Source organism: Hypoxylon trugodes, assembly GCF_022578975.1.
Source record: "Hypoxylon trugodes strain CBS 135444 unplaced genomic scaffold F4822scaffold_8, whole genome shotgun sequence".
Lineage (NCBI taxonomy): Eukaryota > Fungi > Ascomycota > Sordariomycetes > Xylariales > Hypoxylaceae > Hypoxylon > Hypoxylon trugodes.
The window spans coordinates 1,291,143-1,305,630 of NW_026250023.1; the positions used below are offsets into that span (position 1 = coordinate 1,291,143).

The 14,488-nt window shown below is 46.5% G+C and overlaps 4 protein-coding genes and 1 non-coding gene across 5 annotated transcripts; 1 reads left to right on the forward strand and 4 right to left on the reverse strand.

Moving 5' to 3' along the window:
• Positions 1-745: 745 nt before the first annotated feature.
• Positions 746-2,398, reverse strand: F4822DRAFT_346769 (polysaccharide lyase family 3 protein). The gene is made up of 3 exons (XM_051455895.1): positions 1,508-2,398; positions 1,169-1,424; positions 746-1,078 (listed from the first exon to the last, which is right to left on the reverse strand). Exons 1-3 carry the CDS (start codon positions 1,906-1,908, stop codon positions 986-988), a joined length of 750 nt encoding a protein of 249 aa, XP_051311308.1. The 5' UTR covers positions 1,909-2,398; the 3' UTR covers positions 746-985.
• F4822DRAFT_346762 (DUF427-domain-containing protein) lies at positions 2,372-4,091 on the reverse strand. Its single transcript, XM_051455894.1, has 3 exons — positions 4,001-4,091; positions 2,772-3,930; positions 2,372-2,583 (listed from the first exon to the last, which is right to left on the reverse strand). Exon 2 carries the CDS (start codon positions 3,822-3,824, stop codon positions 3,024-3,026), a length of 801 nt encoding a protein of 266 aa, XP_051311309.1. The 5' UTR covers positions 3,825-3,930; positions 4,001-4,091; the 3' UTR covers positions 2,372-2,583; positions 2,772-3,023.
• Positions 4,092-4,607: 516 nt separating this feature from the next.
• Positions 4,608-6,748, reverse strand: F4822DRAFT_346739 (phosphatases II). The gene is made up of 2 exons (XM_051455892.1): positions 5,913-6,748; positions 4,608-5,807 (listed from the first exon to the last, which is right to left on the reverse strand). Exons 1-2 carry the CDS (start codon positions 6,412-6,414, stop codon positions 4,738-4,740), a joined length of 1,572 nt encoding a protein of 523 aa, XP_051311310.1. The 5' UTR covers positions 6,415-6,748; the 3' UTR covers positions 4,608-4,737.
• A 4,369-nt stretch (positions 6,749-11,117) lies between these two features.
• Positions 11,118-11,221, reverse strand: F4822DRAFT_t110. The gene has a single exon. It is a non-coding gene; the product is annotated as a tRNA-Ile (tRNA).
• Positions 11,222-11,724: 503 nt separating this feature from the next.
• On the forward strand, positions 11,725-14,267 carry F4822DRAFT_432390 (Sec34-like family protein; the record flags this gene model as incomplete). The annotated part of the gene is made up of 5 exons (XM_051461638.1): positions 11,725-11,838; positions 11,895-12,196; positions 12,252-12,591; positions 12,648-13,586; positions 13,647-14,267. The coding sequence occupies 5 exons, from the start codon at positions 11,725-11,727 to the stop codon at positions 14,265-14,267; spliced, it is 2,316 nt and encodes a 771-aa protein (XP_051311311.1).
• Positions 14,268-14,488: the final 221 nt, after the last annotated feature.

Sequence of the window (14,488 nt, forward strand, 5' to 3'; positions counted from 1 at the left end):
CAATTCCACGGTCCTCTCAAATATGATTTACGCGTCTTGCATTTGTCACCTGCATTGGATACTGATGTAGCATCATACACAGTAATTTTATAATAGAAGTTCCAAGACGGCTGGAGGTTTTAGGTCCCAAAGTTCAACTTCATCACGATCTTCAACAATTTCGTCCTTTCTAAGTCTTGCCTAAATCTGTATAGCCTACAGTGCACTATGTGACGGGAATACTAACGTCCATCTCATGTAGCAAGCAACACGCGTCACCACACCAACACTCAACACTCTCAGATGTTGGAGAAAACTTCCGATACCGACTTTCAAACTATAGCCGTTTCGTTGGCGCGAACAACCTACTCTACCTGGATATCCAACCTCTGATTTGTAGACGAACTTTTAGAGGGCTGGTCTGCGAGGAGGCTTGTGCTCAAAAGGGGCTCAACTTGAGACGATGTACCCAGGTAGACTAGGAGTTACCACCTTCGTGTATACATTACGTAGACTAAATCGTAAGATGATCGCGCAGCATGTCAATACGGCGTATCTCATTATCATCTCCTATTAGAGCTCGAGGTTTACCCAAGTTTACCTAAGGTTACACCTTGCCTTCGGGCTAGCCTACGGCAGTCGTTACCTCTCATCTTATTGGCTACTTTTACGGTGAATGGTCTAGACCTAGGTGTCTACCCTGATACCTATCATTAGAGTTAGGTTGTTATCCATTGTCGATATTCGGCTTCACCTAGACGTCAAATTGTAACGATATATGTGCTTGGTTATGTACTAGCTTGATCCATGTATGATTTCGAAAATATTCATATGTACAAGAAGAAGGCATTCAACACGCACCGATGAAACAAACTCGCAATATGCCTGTTCTGTCCTCTCGTGGATACCTAGGTGTCCCGCGAACCCTTGGCCGTTGAGTTATCCACGGAGACTAGAGCAGCTGAGAGAATGCCTCCGTACTAAATCTTGTCTCCAGAACTTCCCATCAGCAAGCATTGACAGTGGTGTACTTGCAGTGATCACTCGGGCCAGAGCCAATTTCCTTAGGTTCATTACCGGGTGTAGTGCCCTCGTACTCCTAATAGTAGAGTTATGTCAGCAAGTTGACCCCCAACCCCTTTAACTAGACTACAATAGCTAAACAGATAGGATCATAGAAAGAACTTACAACACAGATCTTCTTGACAGAAGTAGCGCAACTGCTCGAAATAGTAGCAATATCGCCCTTGTTCGAGTTGATACCAACTAGCGTCTTGCCATCGTAGGCCTTAACGTTCTTAACCACAACGTTGCGCTGTCCCATAATCTTGCAGTTTCCGCACGATCGGTATAGCTTGCCGAAGTCGACGACAGTGAAGCCGTCAATGGTAACGGTTCCGAGGCCGTTGTGCTGGATGACCTTGTCTTCTGCACCGGTAGCGCCACTATATCATCTATTAGTCTCTTCTCCTTTTCTATACTCATTTGACCAAGTCCTCATAATAGTAACACAACATTGGTAACTCACCCGCCGAGAACGCTAGCATTTCCATCGCCCTTGATGCTGAGCGCATCTTCGCATACAGCTGACCACCAGACATTTTCAATCGTACACGCGCCCTTGCAGTGGACACCTTCGATTTGGTCCGCGCCAATAATGGCGTTCTTCAACGTAGCGCCATCCTCAAGTATGAAAACGGCGTCTGAGTCGCCGCCCTCAGCTTGTCCCGTGCATTTCACGCCTCGCCCGTAAGTCTTCAGGCCACCGTCAAATGGCTGCCCGGCTGGGATCGTCTGCACTTTGCTGTACGTGACAGTTCCCTTAGAGGCCGGGATCGGGAAGTTCGCGCGTTTGGTAAGAGAGCCGGACGTGGGGGTCGCGATAGCAGCGGAGGCGCTGAGGAGCGCAAGGACGGTGGTGAATTGCATTATTGCGATAGTTATCGTAGTAAGTCGCGAACTGAGCTAAAAGAACGAGTGAATACGAGAAAATCGTTGGCGTCAGAGAAGTCACCGATGATGAAAAACGGGAATATCCGCTCCAAATCAACGCATCAACCTTCCTACATATACACGAAGTCCTCTACCATCAACAACACGAGATCTTCATCGTAATTAGTGGAGTTTCTCCTGGGAATGGGTTCAAGCTGCTCTTGGCGATTCTCCTGCCAAGACGGTATAGACCCTGGATTTGGAAAGCAAACCCCATAGCTTCCCGTGGGCTACTGCAGACTTTATGATTGAAGGTTAGGTTTGAATGAAGACCTGCCTGTATGGGATCGTCGTCGGGGATCCATTATATGGCTACGACCCTACCTGCTGCGAACTGTTTGCTGGATTCTGCTTCGTGCCTGAGATCAATGGACAGAGTGTTCTTCTAGAATATAGTTTGAGATGAATCTGGTGCCAATACGAATGATATGATAGGACAATAGGTATGATCGCCGTCTAGTAGTAGGATGATCCGGGGGACCCCTTCAGACCGGGGATCTTAAGCGCACCACGGCGAATCTTGCCCGCTTTCAATGATGGATTCATTAAGACTTCATTTGTGGAATTAAATTGTTGATTGAGGTCCCCCGAGATGCACCGGCACCCGGTGGGCTCATGTCTGTGTTAGCCGTTTCGAGTAAATTGTTCCTGGGGAAAAAACTGTGACTAACAGGATCGATCGACATCAGACGAGTGGAGTGATGATGCTCCACCGTCCCGATACAACGGTATTTGCTCAGACCAGGGGATGATGGAGGCATCTCGTACAAGATAAAATTTCTAGGATCGAGTGAACTTACGATTCAGTCTTCGAAATGCCTTCATGTGATAACCATGGATTTCGAAACGCAAAGTATTGCTGTAAAAGGAGAAGGGGGTTTTCATTCTGGACCCAACCATTATTTTTGACCCTAGCCCGCCGTCCTCCCAAATAATCCGTCCGAAATAAAGATGAAATCCCATAACCTTCAACAAGTAAACAATCCGAAACAAATATCCGCCAATGAACGTAAACATCTCTCGAAAGACATACCTAACCACCAAGCTCCTCTTCAAGACCAAGGCGTCTTCGGCTTCCTAACCACCTCCCCATCAAGCAAAATCTCCACCTCCTCTTTCTCATGGTAAAAGCACAGGGCCCCCGCAATCTGCGCGCACTCGAGATTCGGGCTTCTATACCACCATATCAAATCCTTAAACCTGTCCTTATCCCCATCATCCAACACCAGATCAAAGTAACTCGCAATCCCCTTATACGGACACGCAGTCGCCATATCGCTCTCCCTCAATAACTTCCGATCGACTGCCGTGGGTGGGAGATAGTACCTACACGGCAAGCCAGTTTCGTAGAGATGGAACGAAGATTCCGCCTTCGCGACCACAATCCCGTTTACATGGACCTCAATTGGCCGTGTCGAGTGCAAAACATCAACGCGGCGAAAGGGATCTTTCGGATGCACGTAAATCGGAGTATCTTCCTCAAACCAAGCATCCACGGCACCGAATTCAAACCTCACTAATCCCTCTAACTCTTTGCCCTTCTCCGCAATTCCCTTATCCGCGAATATTAGGACTCTATCCGTGCTTCTATCCCCAACTCTCAGCGTCGCTGTCTGGAACGCGGCGTCATTTGAGTGTTGTGAGGGATGAAGAACACCCTCCTTAACGGAACTCTTCGGTACGTAAAAGTACGGATAGTATTCGTGTTCCCAGACATAGACAGCAGATGTGGTATCTGCGATGTAGACCCCGTTATAGAGAATGCGCACGCGGCGGGGTGTGTGCAGGGTCTTGACAGGACCTTGTTCCACTAATTTCTTGCCGAGTGCGACGAGGTCTTGTCTGACTGCCATGCTGGGCTGATATAATTGTTCTAGCTGGTATCCGATTGTAAGTCTGATATGATACGTAGTCTGGCCTTAGAGGAACTAGTAATAGATGGTGTATAGTCCTAAGCCCCTAATTTTATACTGATTAGCTCCCCGAACGTGCCGTTCAAGTACAAGGGGATAGTAATTTAGGTTATTACTGTGTAAGTCCTCTAGATGCTTTGACCTATACCATCCCTTGTTTGCGGATAGTTCCCTGTAGGTATCATGGATATTTACAGGGCTGACATGTGAGGCGGGGTAAGCTGCAGCCGGATTATTAAGAGTATATAGAAAAATTACGACATCGGTGATGTATCACAATTGGAAGATCGCCAAGTCTTGTGACGCAATGTGCATTGGCAGGTGCCTCATTATGGCTCTACCTAGGCAGGCCGTTCGGTAACTATCAAGTCTTACAAGTACAATGTAGCAAAAATGCTTTGGCAAAGTTGATGCCAGTAGCTATAATAATGGGTATCTCGAAATGAAAAACATCCCCTGAATTCGTAAACCTCTGTAAAACTTTTCTCTGCAGTGTATGTTCCCTTATGTCCCTGTGCCACCTGATACTGTGGGCCTAATACCCAGATCCTCGGGTGTGGTGACGAAAAAAAGACGCCGTGCCATGCATGCATAATAGTACTTCCAATGCAACCGTATCGTGTTTTCCTATGTACCGAAACCTGATGCCTGAAGAATGGGCCGTATGTCGGAATGTCAAATAATCTGAACTCGTCGAATGATTAAAGGTGATAAAGAAAGAAGGCAAAATGCCAAGCCGTATATGCCCCTAGAAACGCCGATGCAATGCTGTGTGGAATCGTGTGGTGGTGGTGGTGTATATATCGTCTCGAGCGGTTTTTTTTTATCTTGACCAAGTTAATTTCCTGAGACTTTAGATGAAAGGGTCATTATCGACTTCCAACCTCTTAGCCGCAGGTTCCTCAATGTCTGCTTCCGCGAGTCCATGCTTCTCCAACCAAAGCTTGCGCAAAACCTGGTAGATAAATAGGTACTGTGACTCGGCTTGGACCATCTGCTTGCGCTGCTCTCGGAGCGCGTTGACAGTCTTGTAGATGATATCATCTTTACCCAGATCGACTTCTTCATCGTCCTCATCGTCTCCGTCTCCGGAGTCCTTGCCCTTAGTATTATGCTTGTCCTTAACTTCTTCCGTCTCAAAACGGTCTAGATCGCCCGTGTCGATCTCGCGGATAAGATGCTCAAGAGCAATGAACGTTCCACTTCGTCCGACACCGGCGGAACAATGAATAATGCGAGGGTTGTCGACGCTCGCATTCTTCTCTCGGGAAAGGCGCATCAATTCGAAAAAGCTATCAATGTCCTGGATGGCCGGAACGCCGAAATCGGGCCACTTGCGGTAAAGAAGATGCCAAACTATCATGTCTTCCTCACGTCCCTCAACATGAAGAATGAGCTTGCGTACCTCAATGGCGCCGTTAGCGTGCTCTTCGATACTGTCACATTTGAGTTGGGCGTGGAAACCATCGCCGAACTCGTCTTCCTCTCCTATCTCCCACGGCTCATGATCAGTGACTCGGGGGAAGTAAGGGTAACACTTCTCCATCCCGCCCTCATGCGTCTCGGTCAACATGACGATCACGGCAGGGCTTTGTAGCTGTTCTGCCACCATTCGCCAGACGTGTTCCATGGTTGCAACCTTGGGTCCCTGCATAGCGATGTAACGGTGAGGTGGCTTGCCTTCGGGATCGATAGGAGAATGAAGGACGATGGGCGATGCGTTGATGTAATCAAGCTGGCCATCAGGGACCTGTAGCTTAACACGGTTGTTGGCCCATGGCTGGATGTTCGCGTATCGGTCGAGGGACTTAGCCTCCATGGAATTGATGCGCGCAAATTGAGCATTGGGCGATGGGTTCAACCAGGACGATTGTAGGCGTAAACGCTCAGCCCAGTTGAGGTCCTGGAACTTCGACTCGATCTCTGCGACCAGAGCGGGAATGGTTAGCATACATAAGTAGACGATAAGTAAATATCAGATAGAATAAGAAATATTAGTGCGCTGGTAGTAAAAGTAAGAGAACATACCATTCGGAGTTAGATTGAGAAAAGCCGGAATTTTCGGCTTGGGCTGGCCCTGAGGGGCGCCCATTTCGTCCTGACTCTCCATTGATTGCATTGACTGCATCGAAATTGGTGTTAATTTTTCGTATTCAATCCCACTGGGAGTTGTAATAGCTGGTGAACTGGCTACGGGTAACGTGGCGGAGGCGGGAGATCGAGCACGTTTATTAGAGTGTCGGAAGTGGAAACCTCGAAAGGGTGACTTGGCTGATAGAGGTGACTTAGATGAAAGACCAGTTCGAGGTGAACAGGTGTTGTTGTTATTATTGTTGGATGTATGGTTGGTGGTAGAAATTGTAAGTTGGGGTGGTTGTTCTCTTTGTTCGTGTTGTTGATTGAAAGCAGCAAGTTTCCGTTCTGAAGAGGATCTGTCCGGGGGCGAGCCAGTTCGGTTGCCCATGGGGGGAGTTGCAGGTGCGGCTGTGGTACGCCTAGGGCGACGAAAACGTGCAGAGAATTGATCCATTGTGGGCAGGTGTCGACTGGCGACAGGCGGGTCTAAACCAGCAAGTCGGGAAGGACGGCGGATATGACGACTGTGATCGAGTCGGCGATGGGTCGCGTACAATGGATAAGACCCGCCTTTGGGAATAATGAGGGCGACGGCGTGTGCGAGTATGGGGTCTCGTGTAGATCGGCGATGGTGCGTGTGGGTGTAAAGTAGGAGGGGAAGAAGAAAATGAATGAATGATATCGCCGTTATGGGTAAGGTGTCGCCGATGACTTAAAATACAAAAGTATTAAATAGAGGGCGCAGCTCAGCGTAGTTTGGCCACGAACTCACTCACTCACACTGGCACGTGGTCGGCGATGCGCAGCGTAGCGCAGTTGACACAAGACAAGACGAGAGGCAAAGTCGAGCTAGTCCTGCGTCGCAAAGACTTTGACCATGCGCACTTGTCAGTGTAGACCAGACTCAGACTTAGACTTATCTGTAGTCATTGTTAATACATATCAAAAGTATATATCATATATAACATAATATTAAAGGAGTAAGGTGAAGTGAAGTGAAGTGAAGTGAGATGAGATATGTCCGGTGTCAATGCGGCTGCTTCAGCTTCAGCTTTCTTTGCCTCTGCCTCTGCTTCTGCGCTTCCTCCTTCTCGAGAATGACGAATTACCGCGAACCTGGGTTTAGGAGATGACTGGGCAGGGGTAGATAATTAAATAAGAGTGTGGGTCGTCAATGGATGCATGTCTTTGGCAATACAATGAATGATCTGGAAAGGTCACGACCGGATTTACATGTGCCTCGGATGCGACGCATGCATGATGGATCTTTTTTATTTGTACGTACCTGGTACTTCGCACTGGATATACTGTACCTAGATCGATTATGTCTGTTCGCCGACCATAAGAGGTAGAGGTACTTTTATCCATGTAAGGTGTTCATGTAAGGGTATGGTCTTCCCTTATGTACCTAGGTATGTATCATGTATGCCCCCTAGTATGGCAGTATGGATAGAACGAATACGATGAATAAAAAGAAGTTCTCCTATCTTGTCTTGTACACCGCATAAACGACGTCGCAAGAGATACGTCTGAACGTCTTTATTTGGCTTTCGAAGCCTATTATGTTTCGAAATGAATGTGTGAAAAAAATGAGAGACGGAACGGGAGAATTATCAAAAGGATAAATTTAGTTACAGCCCGGTTCTTTTACCTGGGGCTAACGGCGACTTTAGAGGGGGGGCGGGGATGGATCGAGAGAGGGAGTGAATGATGTTTTAGGAGAGTAACAGGAAATCCACAGTTCGCCGACAAGAAAAAGATCTAGGTATCTAAAAGAACCCCGCACAGTGTTTAATGTACACGTGCTATCTATAGCCTGTTGGTGCCTTCCCTTTAACAATAGCGTGCTGCCTACGGCGCTGATAGGGTAGGTAGGCCGCAGGCAGGCCTCCTTCCCAGGGGCTCTGCCGCTATCCGCCAACCACCAATCTACCGCTAACTTTAAATTTAGACCCCGAGGACCCTGATAACCTTGATAACCCAGTCAGGTACAGCGTAACGCTACCCGCTCAGGTACCTGTAAATCGACCCAGCCAGTTAAGTACGACCAAGTCTACCTCCTCCTATCCTTGCATGTAAGTACCCGAGTAGCCTAGAAGTACCTGCTTCCACTAAGATATAGCTTCTCCAACAGGGATATTAGATCTATTTATCACTAAGAAACCACGAGCAGTGACCGTTATTACTTTTACTTATTCACTCACAACTACTACGCCCTGGAATGAATAGGCGACAGCATAATTGTTCTCTGATATTGGCGTCACCCTCTAACTATGCGATCTAACTTAACGATGAGGGACCCGGGTTTAAATAAACGACCGATATACGAAGCAAGCTGCTCTAACATTTGTGACGTCAAATATCAAGCAGTGTAACAGACGCTCTATTGTGCCATGTTTGCCTTCGGGCTCGGGACTGCCAGATAGTGCACTCTCTAGACTTCTCCAAGCCAGGGACGACGCAAGACCTTTGGAAAACTCGTGCTTGTTCGGATAAGGTTCGAGGGAGTGAAATTTTGTGAGAAAAGATTGACCTTTCGGGAGGGTCCCTTTTCAGGGAGAGTCGTGGTTTGGTCGTTCCGCTGTTCCAGCAAGCAGCATTGCGCCCTTGACGGCTGGGTTGATAGAGCCGGGAAGGTCCATTTTGGTAGGTACGTTCATGGGCGTCAGCGAGAAAATCATGGTGTATATGCTCAAGTAAGTTATGATGGTCATTTCGAGGTCTAATATTCGTCTTGGCTCATTTAGGGATCGAAGCCAATATGGGAATACCTAATCATTGCCTAGAGGAAATGGTAGCAAATATTTAGCGAGTCACTCAATACTGCGGGCTTCTTTGCGCACTTCGCCCTTTCTTCCGATGCCACAATTCGAAACACTGGCATACGCAGGCTACCAACACCCACCAGGAAGACGACAAAATACGGCTATAATGCATTTTCAACAAGCGATTGTCTTTAGTTTCACTCTTTCTTGCTCGAATATTCTACGAAACCCTTTTGATGAAGGCACAATCCCATTGAACAATATTCTAAAATTTGGATAAAGAAAAGAACTGTATAGCATTGCGCATGTTGGTCTAATCGTATTAATACGGGGCACTGTCGGCTCCCCAATTATCCTCTTGATTGTAGGAATAGCGGGATCGACTATTCGTTAGTAGGCACTTACCCAGGTCGTACCCTATTGTCGTAAGTGCTCGTTCTTATAACTAGAGACGCGAGGGCATACGAAGAGCTCCGTGATTTTATCTCCACCTAGGCAAGAACCTTTGAGGGATCAAGCACTCAGAAGTATACCACCGAAAGTCAGGTCATGCCTCCCAAGGACGCTGAAACCAAGGCTGTCTTCGACAAGGCCATGCCGTGGCTAAAATGCCAGCCAAATACGCTTCCACCGACAAATCGAAAGAAAACAAGATCTAGATCAAATGCGCGTAGCCTAGGTAGCCGCCGTCGCGTTAAAATACTTACCCCGACAAATGGGGCTATACCTTACCCTGATACTCGCCCTTATGGATTCTCGATCGCGCCTCCAAGGAATGTCCCTCCTATGAAGAAATCGAGCTGAAGGGAGTTTTGCATGTCCTAGAGCGATGTATTCGTACCGCATTAAGGTTTAGGTAGGATATCTTGCACCTTAAGAGTTCGCTTTTGTTGTGAACTCGAAGGTTACCTAACAATGTGGGCTTCGATCGGCCCAGCATATTAATTGACTATGGTAAAGCTAAGAGCTTTAGTGAGTAGTTCTGGAAGAAGGATAATATGGGTCATTGTAGCGTAGATAACCATATAAGGGAAGAAGAACGAATATTCCATGTCAATTACAATACGCATACATACGAGTAGTAGCTCTTCGTTTATACACAATAGGCCTAATAGAAATCGGACCCAAACCTCGATTTAACCACTAACCCGGTATTATCGGCATGCTTTAATTCCCCGTGTCTAGAGCATTGATATCTGCTCCAAGTTTTACTAGGTGTGTCGCAATAGCTTCAAATTTCTCGAATCTTCTGCAGATGACGTGTAAAGGCGTTTAGCCAACATCTATGAGGAATTCTGTAATAGGGCACATGTTTTGGAGATCGGCTCCAGCTTCGACAGGGTCCTCAAGTAGGTAGAACGCCAAACCTGGTATCACTATCCTCTGGTTTCCCCCGTATCTCCTCCATCAGTGTCCCGAGAGCCGCCCATTTCAATAGATTCCTCGACTTCCAGGTCCATATACTTGAGGTGCTAATCCGACAATTCCTTGCAATGGTGTCATTCCATTAGGGTCCTCGTGGTGGTGCTCGACTTGTATATCTCTTCTGGCGACGTCCTAACTGCCTTTATCTGGTTCGATCAATAACGTGATGAACTGCTTTGAAAATTCTTTACGATATGGACGAATGCAGGGCTTTGGAGTACTGGCATGTGTGATCAACGTCGTTCGAGTCAGCGAACGGCCCTATTGCTCGGGAGTCTTAGATGGCCCATCAGCATCCTGTGCGTGGCGTTGTCAATTTGTTCCCGGCCCGCCATCAGGCCAGAGTGAGCGTGAGGCCGCTCTCCATAAGACCGGAGACAACACTTAGAGCGATGGCTTTTCTAAGCCGACTATAAGTTTCAGGAGCTGTCGCGCAATTTGGTGAAATGGGTTGCCTCATGAACAAGAGTATACAACCCGGTTAATGGTTGACGTTGTCTGTAGTAACTCTAGGGGTTTCAGGTAAAATTTGGAGGAGGGGAACCACTTATTTATACCTGCATGTGGGCAAAGAAGAAAAAAGAAAGCCTATATGAAATTCTTAATAATATCAGCGGAATAATACACTGGCCTGTAGAGTTTAATCGTACGAGTGAACCAATCCTATCTGTTGAGTATATGCACACTATGACGTGAACTGCTAGCTTACTACACATGGTTATTCCCTTTGGGTTATCCGCCTATGATGATGTTATGTTCATGGGATCAAGATTAAGTTAAATTGCTGTTCCATAACCCCCAAACATCAGGTGGCGGCGTTAGGTTAACTTTCGAGCTTATCTTTAAGTTACATGTATTGAACATGGAAAATAGGCAATCGAAATAAGAGTAACACTAGAAAGTTTCGTGCAGGAAGAGAGGGGAAAAAGAAAAAGACACATTGAAAATATAAAAAAAGCAAAAGGAATGGTCCCAGGCGGGCTCGAACCGCCGGCCTTCGCATTTACTTGATATAAACCCTGAATCGGATTAACATTAGTACGACGCTCTAACCAACTGAGCTATGGGACCTTCACCTGAAATTAGGTTGTGATGTCACCTTCATTGGATGATTTCTTGATCGCTTTTTTACGTCTATAAGGCGTAGTGGTTTTGCTGAGGGGGAGGGGGGGATTCTGTTTAGCAGGTGAGCCGGCTCTAACTAAGTGGGCCCCACTATAGTTTGTTGCCACTAAGACTGGATGAAATGGATACTCTAGTGGAATACCTCAGCTAAATTTTAGGGAAGATTCAGCAAACTCTGCTGCCTAGCTGCCTAGGTATAGAATGTCCTACATGTGCGGGGGGTGGAGGGGTGATTTCATGTACCTATACTTAATTGGTTCCAGTATCTTATCGGTCGGGTCACGGCTAAAATTAGGCCGTGACTAGCTAAATTACCTAAGCGGCTGGGATACATAGTTTGGCGGGTACCTTTATTCAATTCATGCACTGACGTTGTTGTAGAAATCCAATGCTTTCGTGAAAAGAACAACTTATAGCCTCACCTTTCCTCGGTGACCTATGATAAAACCATGTACGAAGATTCTTGGTACAACTTCGTGCCGGATCATACTCATAAGAGAAATCCTTCTATACCACAAACTTCAGGACATAGAAGAAGAGAATCCCTCCTTCAACAACCCAATGTCAGTTGAATCATTCAGCTATGATATTCTGAAGATGATGCTAAGAATCAATCTAGGGAAATAAGCAACCCGATGTAGTCGAACCACTTGAACAATTATTCGAAGAACCCGAAACATCAATTGATCCTCCCGAAGCAACTTTAAGTCGAAGAGCCAAGTCATACTCCGATTTCTACCATGTCGTTCGTGCGCAGCTCTCTAAAGATGCTGCTGCAAAGAAGAGGAGGAAGAAGACTAAGGACAGGAGTTTAGATGCGTTGATGGTAGATAAACTCGAAAACGATGTTCAAACCCGAAATATACCCCAGTCCGAATCTCTCGATACCGAATTGATCGAGGCTAGCCAACAGGAATATTTGTACGACACCCCCATACCAAACAAACTAGCGACATGGCCACTAACAGGGACGCAGACTATATCGAGACCAATTAGAAATGACTGAACGCCATCTAGATACACTTATAAGCGATGCGAATGGGGCCTTGGATTTATTGACCTCTTTAGCAGACTCTTTCCGCGCTGTAGAGTCACAAACGTCCTCTTTTCAAGCCCAATGTGACGATCTCTTATCGGAACAGAAGCGATTACAGAAATTGGCCGATGAGGTCGGCACCGATTTGCATTATTATGCCTACCTCGATGGTGTTACGAGAAGGTTGAATGCCCCGGGGGCTAGTCGATTAGTAAACCACGATAATTTCGGCGAGATTTTAACGAATCTTGATGCTTGTATCGAGTTTATGATAAAGCACGTTAGTTTTAGTTCTTGGAATCTCTGCTTCTGGGCGTTCTTACTAACTTGTACTAGCCTGACTACCGGGATGCTGAATCATATCTGGCAAGATACCAATCTCTACTCACTAAGGCTCTTCACCTGCTTGAAGTTGGCTTTACTGGTCATCTGGAGCGGGTCTCTTCGGAAATATCGAAACAAATCGCGGCTACGCAATCTGAATCCGCTAGGCATGCACTTGCTTACGGCCGATTTGAGGAGACTGTGCTTGAAGTAGATGGTTTAGTAGCAAATGCCCAGCGTGTTATTCGCAGCTGCTATGATCAGCTGGGAAACCCGATTCTTGAACAAAGCTTTGACTACTACTCCAATACTGCTTTAAATATATTCTCATCATATTCGGATGTCAGGGATCGCGATTTACGTCCCATGACTCAACATGATCTTGAAGTTTTCAAGAAAGACGTCAAGGAAAGTAATGCAGAAACAGCTTGTCGCAATTTCATCAAGCAATGCTATGAGCGATCTTATGATGAAGCTAGTTTATTTGGCAAAATATTTTCTATTGAACCCCAATACAATGTTGACCCTCAGTCCGCCTATGCGGCTTTGAAAACTCACCAAAAAGCATTGGTCAACGCTGCGAATATTGCCCCGGTCGCAACAACATTACAATCGGTTCTTCAAACAAGTGAGCTTCAGACAGTCTGTAATCTTCTCGGATGGATTACGAACGAATATCTTTTGCTGGAATACGATGAAGAGGAAACTCAATATTCGATTCACTGCCATGATCTCACTGCGCGATTGCTTATTGAGCACCTCTGGCCTTTTACCGATAGCGCTTTCGACGCTGAAGTAACAAAGTCTATATCAAAGGCTCCAATTCCACCAGATTCCCTTAAGATTGCACCAGTCGTAAATGGTGTCGCATCATCCAATACCCACCCAATAACGAAGCGCGCCCTTGAACTCTTGGCCATGTACGATCAAGCTATGCCAAAGGAACGAAGTGTGAGTGATATCTATGATTTTCCCCATTTTGAGTCTCAAGGAATTAACCCAATTCAATAGTCGAGCGCGGTTGTCTTTCGAATTATTAACCAGACCATTCTTGCCATGCAACGTGCCGAGTCTCGTCTGAGGGCTAACAAAGCAGCCATTCCCGATCCCGATCCTGACTTATTTATGATCAAGAACCTTCTTATTCTCAAAAATGGGCTGGTATCACTTGAAATCGGCGATGTCAGGTCACATCCAGCAGCAATGCAACATTTTGGCCGGATTTGGGACGCTCTCAGTCCTCAAAATTGGCTGGGTCTATTCCGCGGTGTCCTTGGTGGCTCTTTGTCCCTTGGTCTATGGTCATCGGTTGTCGGTACCTCTCCTGCCACAAATGGCAAGGCAATACAAGCTAAAGCTCCAGCTCAGCCGGAGCAAGACGCAAACGAGAAGTTGGATGAATTATTGCGGCAAAGCATTTACGCATTTACTCAGAGGTGGGGAACACTAACCAACGGAGCTAGAAGTGGTAAACGAGGCGCTAAGAGCTTGGTAACCACCGAAAAAGAGCTCGACGAGAAGCTCCTCATTGCTTTTGGCGGTCAACCAGAGGTGGTCGCCAAGTTGAAGGAAGCGATACAAATCAATGCCCAAGCTCAGAAAGAGATTAAAGCCGAGAAAGGGGTAAAATAACGCAGGTATATACTTCAATCCTAAGCCGATTCCTTCCGAGACAAACAAATACGCGTCGATGATAGCTACTTAACTACCTAAGCTATCACATAGCGACAATGAATTGACGGGGTATCTCTTACTTACCTAGGTATCTAAGTATTTAGATAAGTACATACGTAAGTAGATACTCTAGCTAACATACCTAGGTTATCCATTGCCGATCGATCGCATGAGCTAGC

Excerpts from the sequence above, each read along its gene's own strand:
- F4822DRAFT_346739 (XM_051455892.1), bottom strand. The coding sequence starts at position 6,414 with ATGGATCAATTCTCTGCACGTTTTCGTCGCCCTAGGCGTACCACAGCC. Across the intron at positions 5,808-5,912 it reads TCTCAATCTAACTCCGAATG|AGATCGAGTCGAAGTTCCAG; the intron begins GTATGTTCTCTT and ends CTCTGGTCGCAG.
- F4822DRAFT_346762 (XM_051455894.1), bottom strand. The coding sequence starts at position 3,824 with ATGGCAGTCAGACAAGACCTCGTCGCACTCGGCAAGAAATTAGTGGAA.
- F4822DRAFT_346769 (XM_051455895.1), bottom strand. The coding sequence starts at position 1,908 with ATGCAATTCACCACCGTCCTTGCGCTCCTCAGCGCCTCCGCTGCTATC. Across the intron at positions 1,425-1,507 it reads AATGCTAGCGTTCTCGGCGG|TGGCGCTACCGGTGCAGAAG; the intron begins GTGAGTTACCAA and ends TAGATGATATAG. Across the intron at positions 1,079-1,168 it reads CTGTCAAGAAGATCTGTGTT|GAGTACGAGGGCACTACACC; the intron begins GTAAGTTCTTTC and ends CTCTACTATTAG.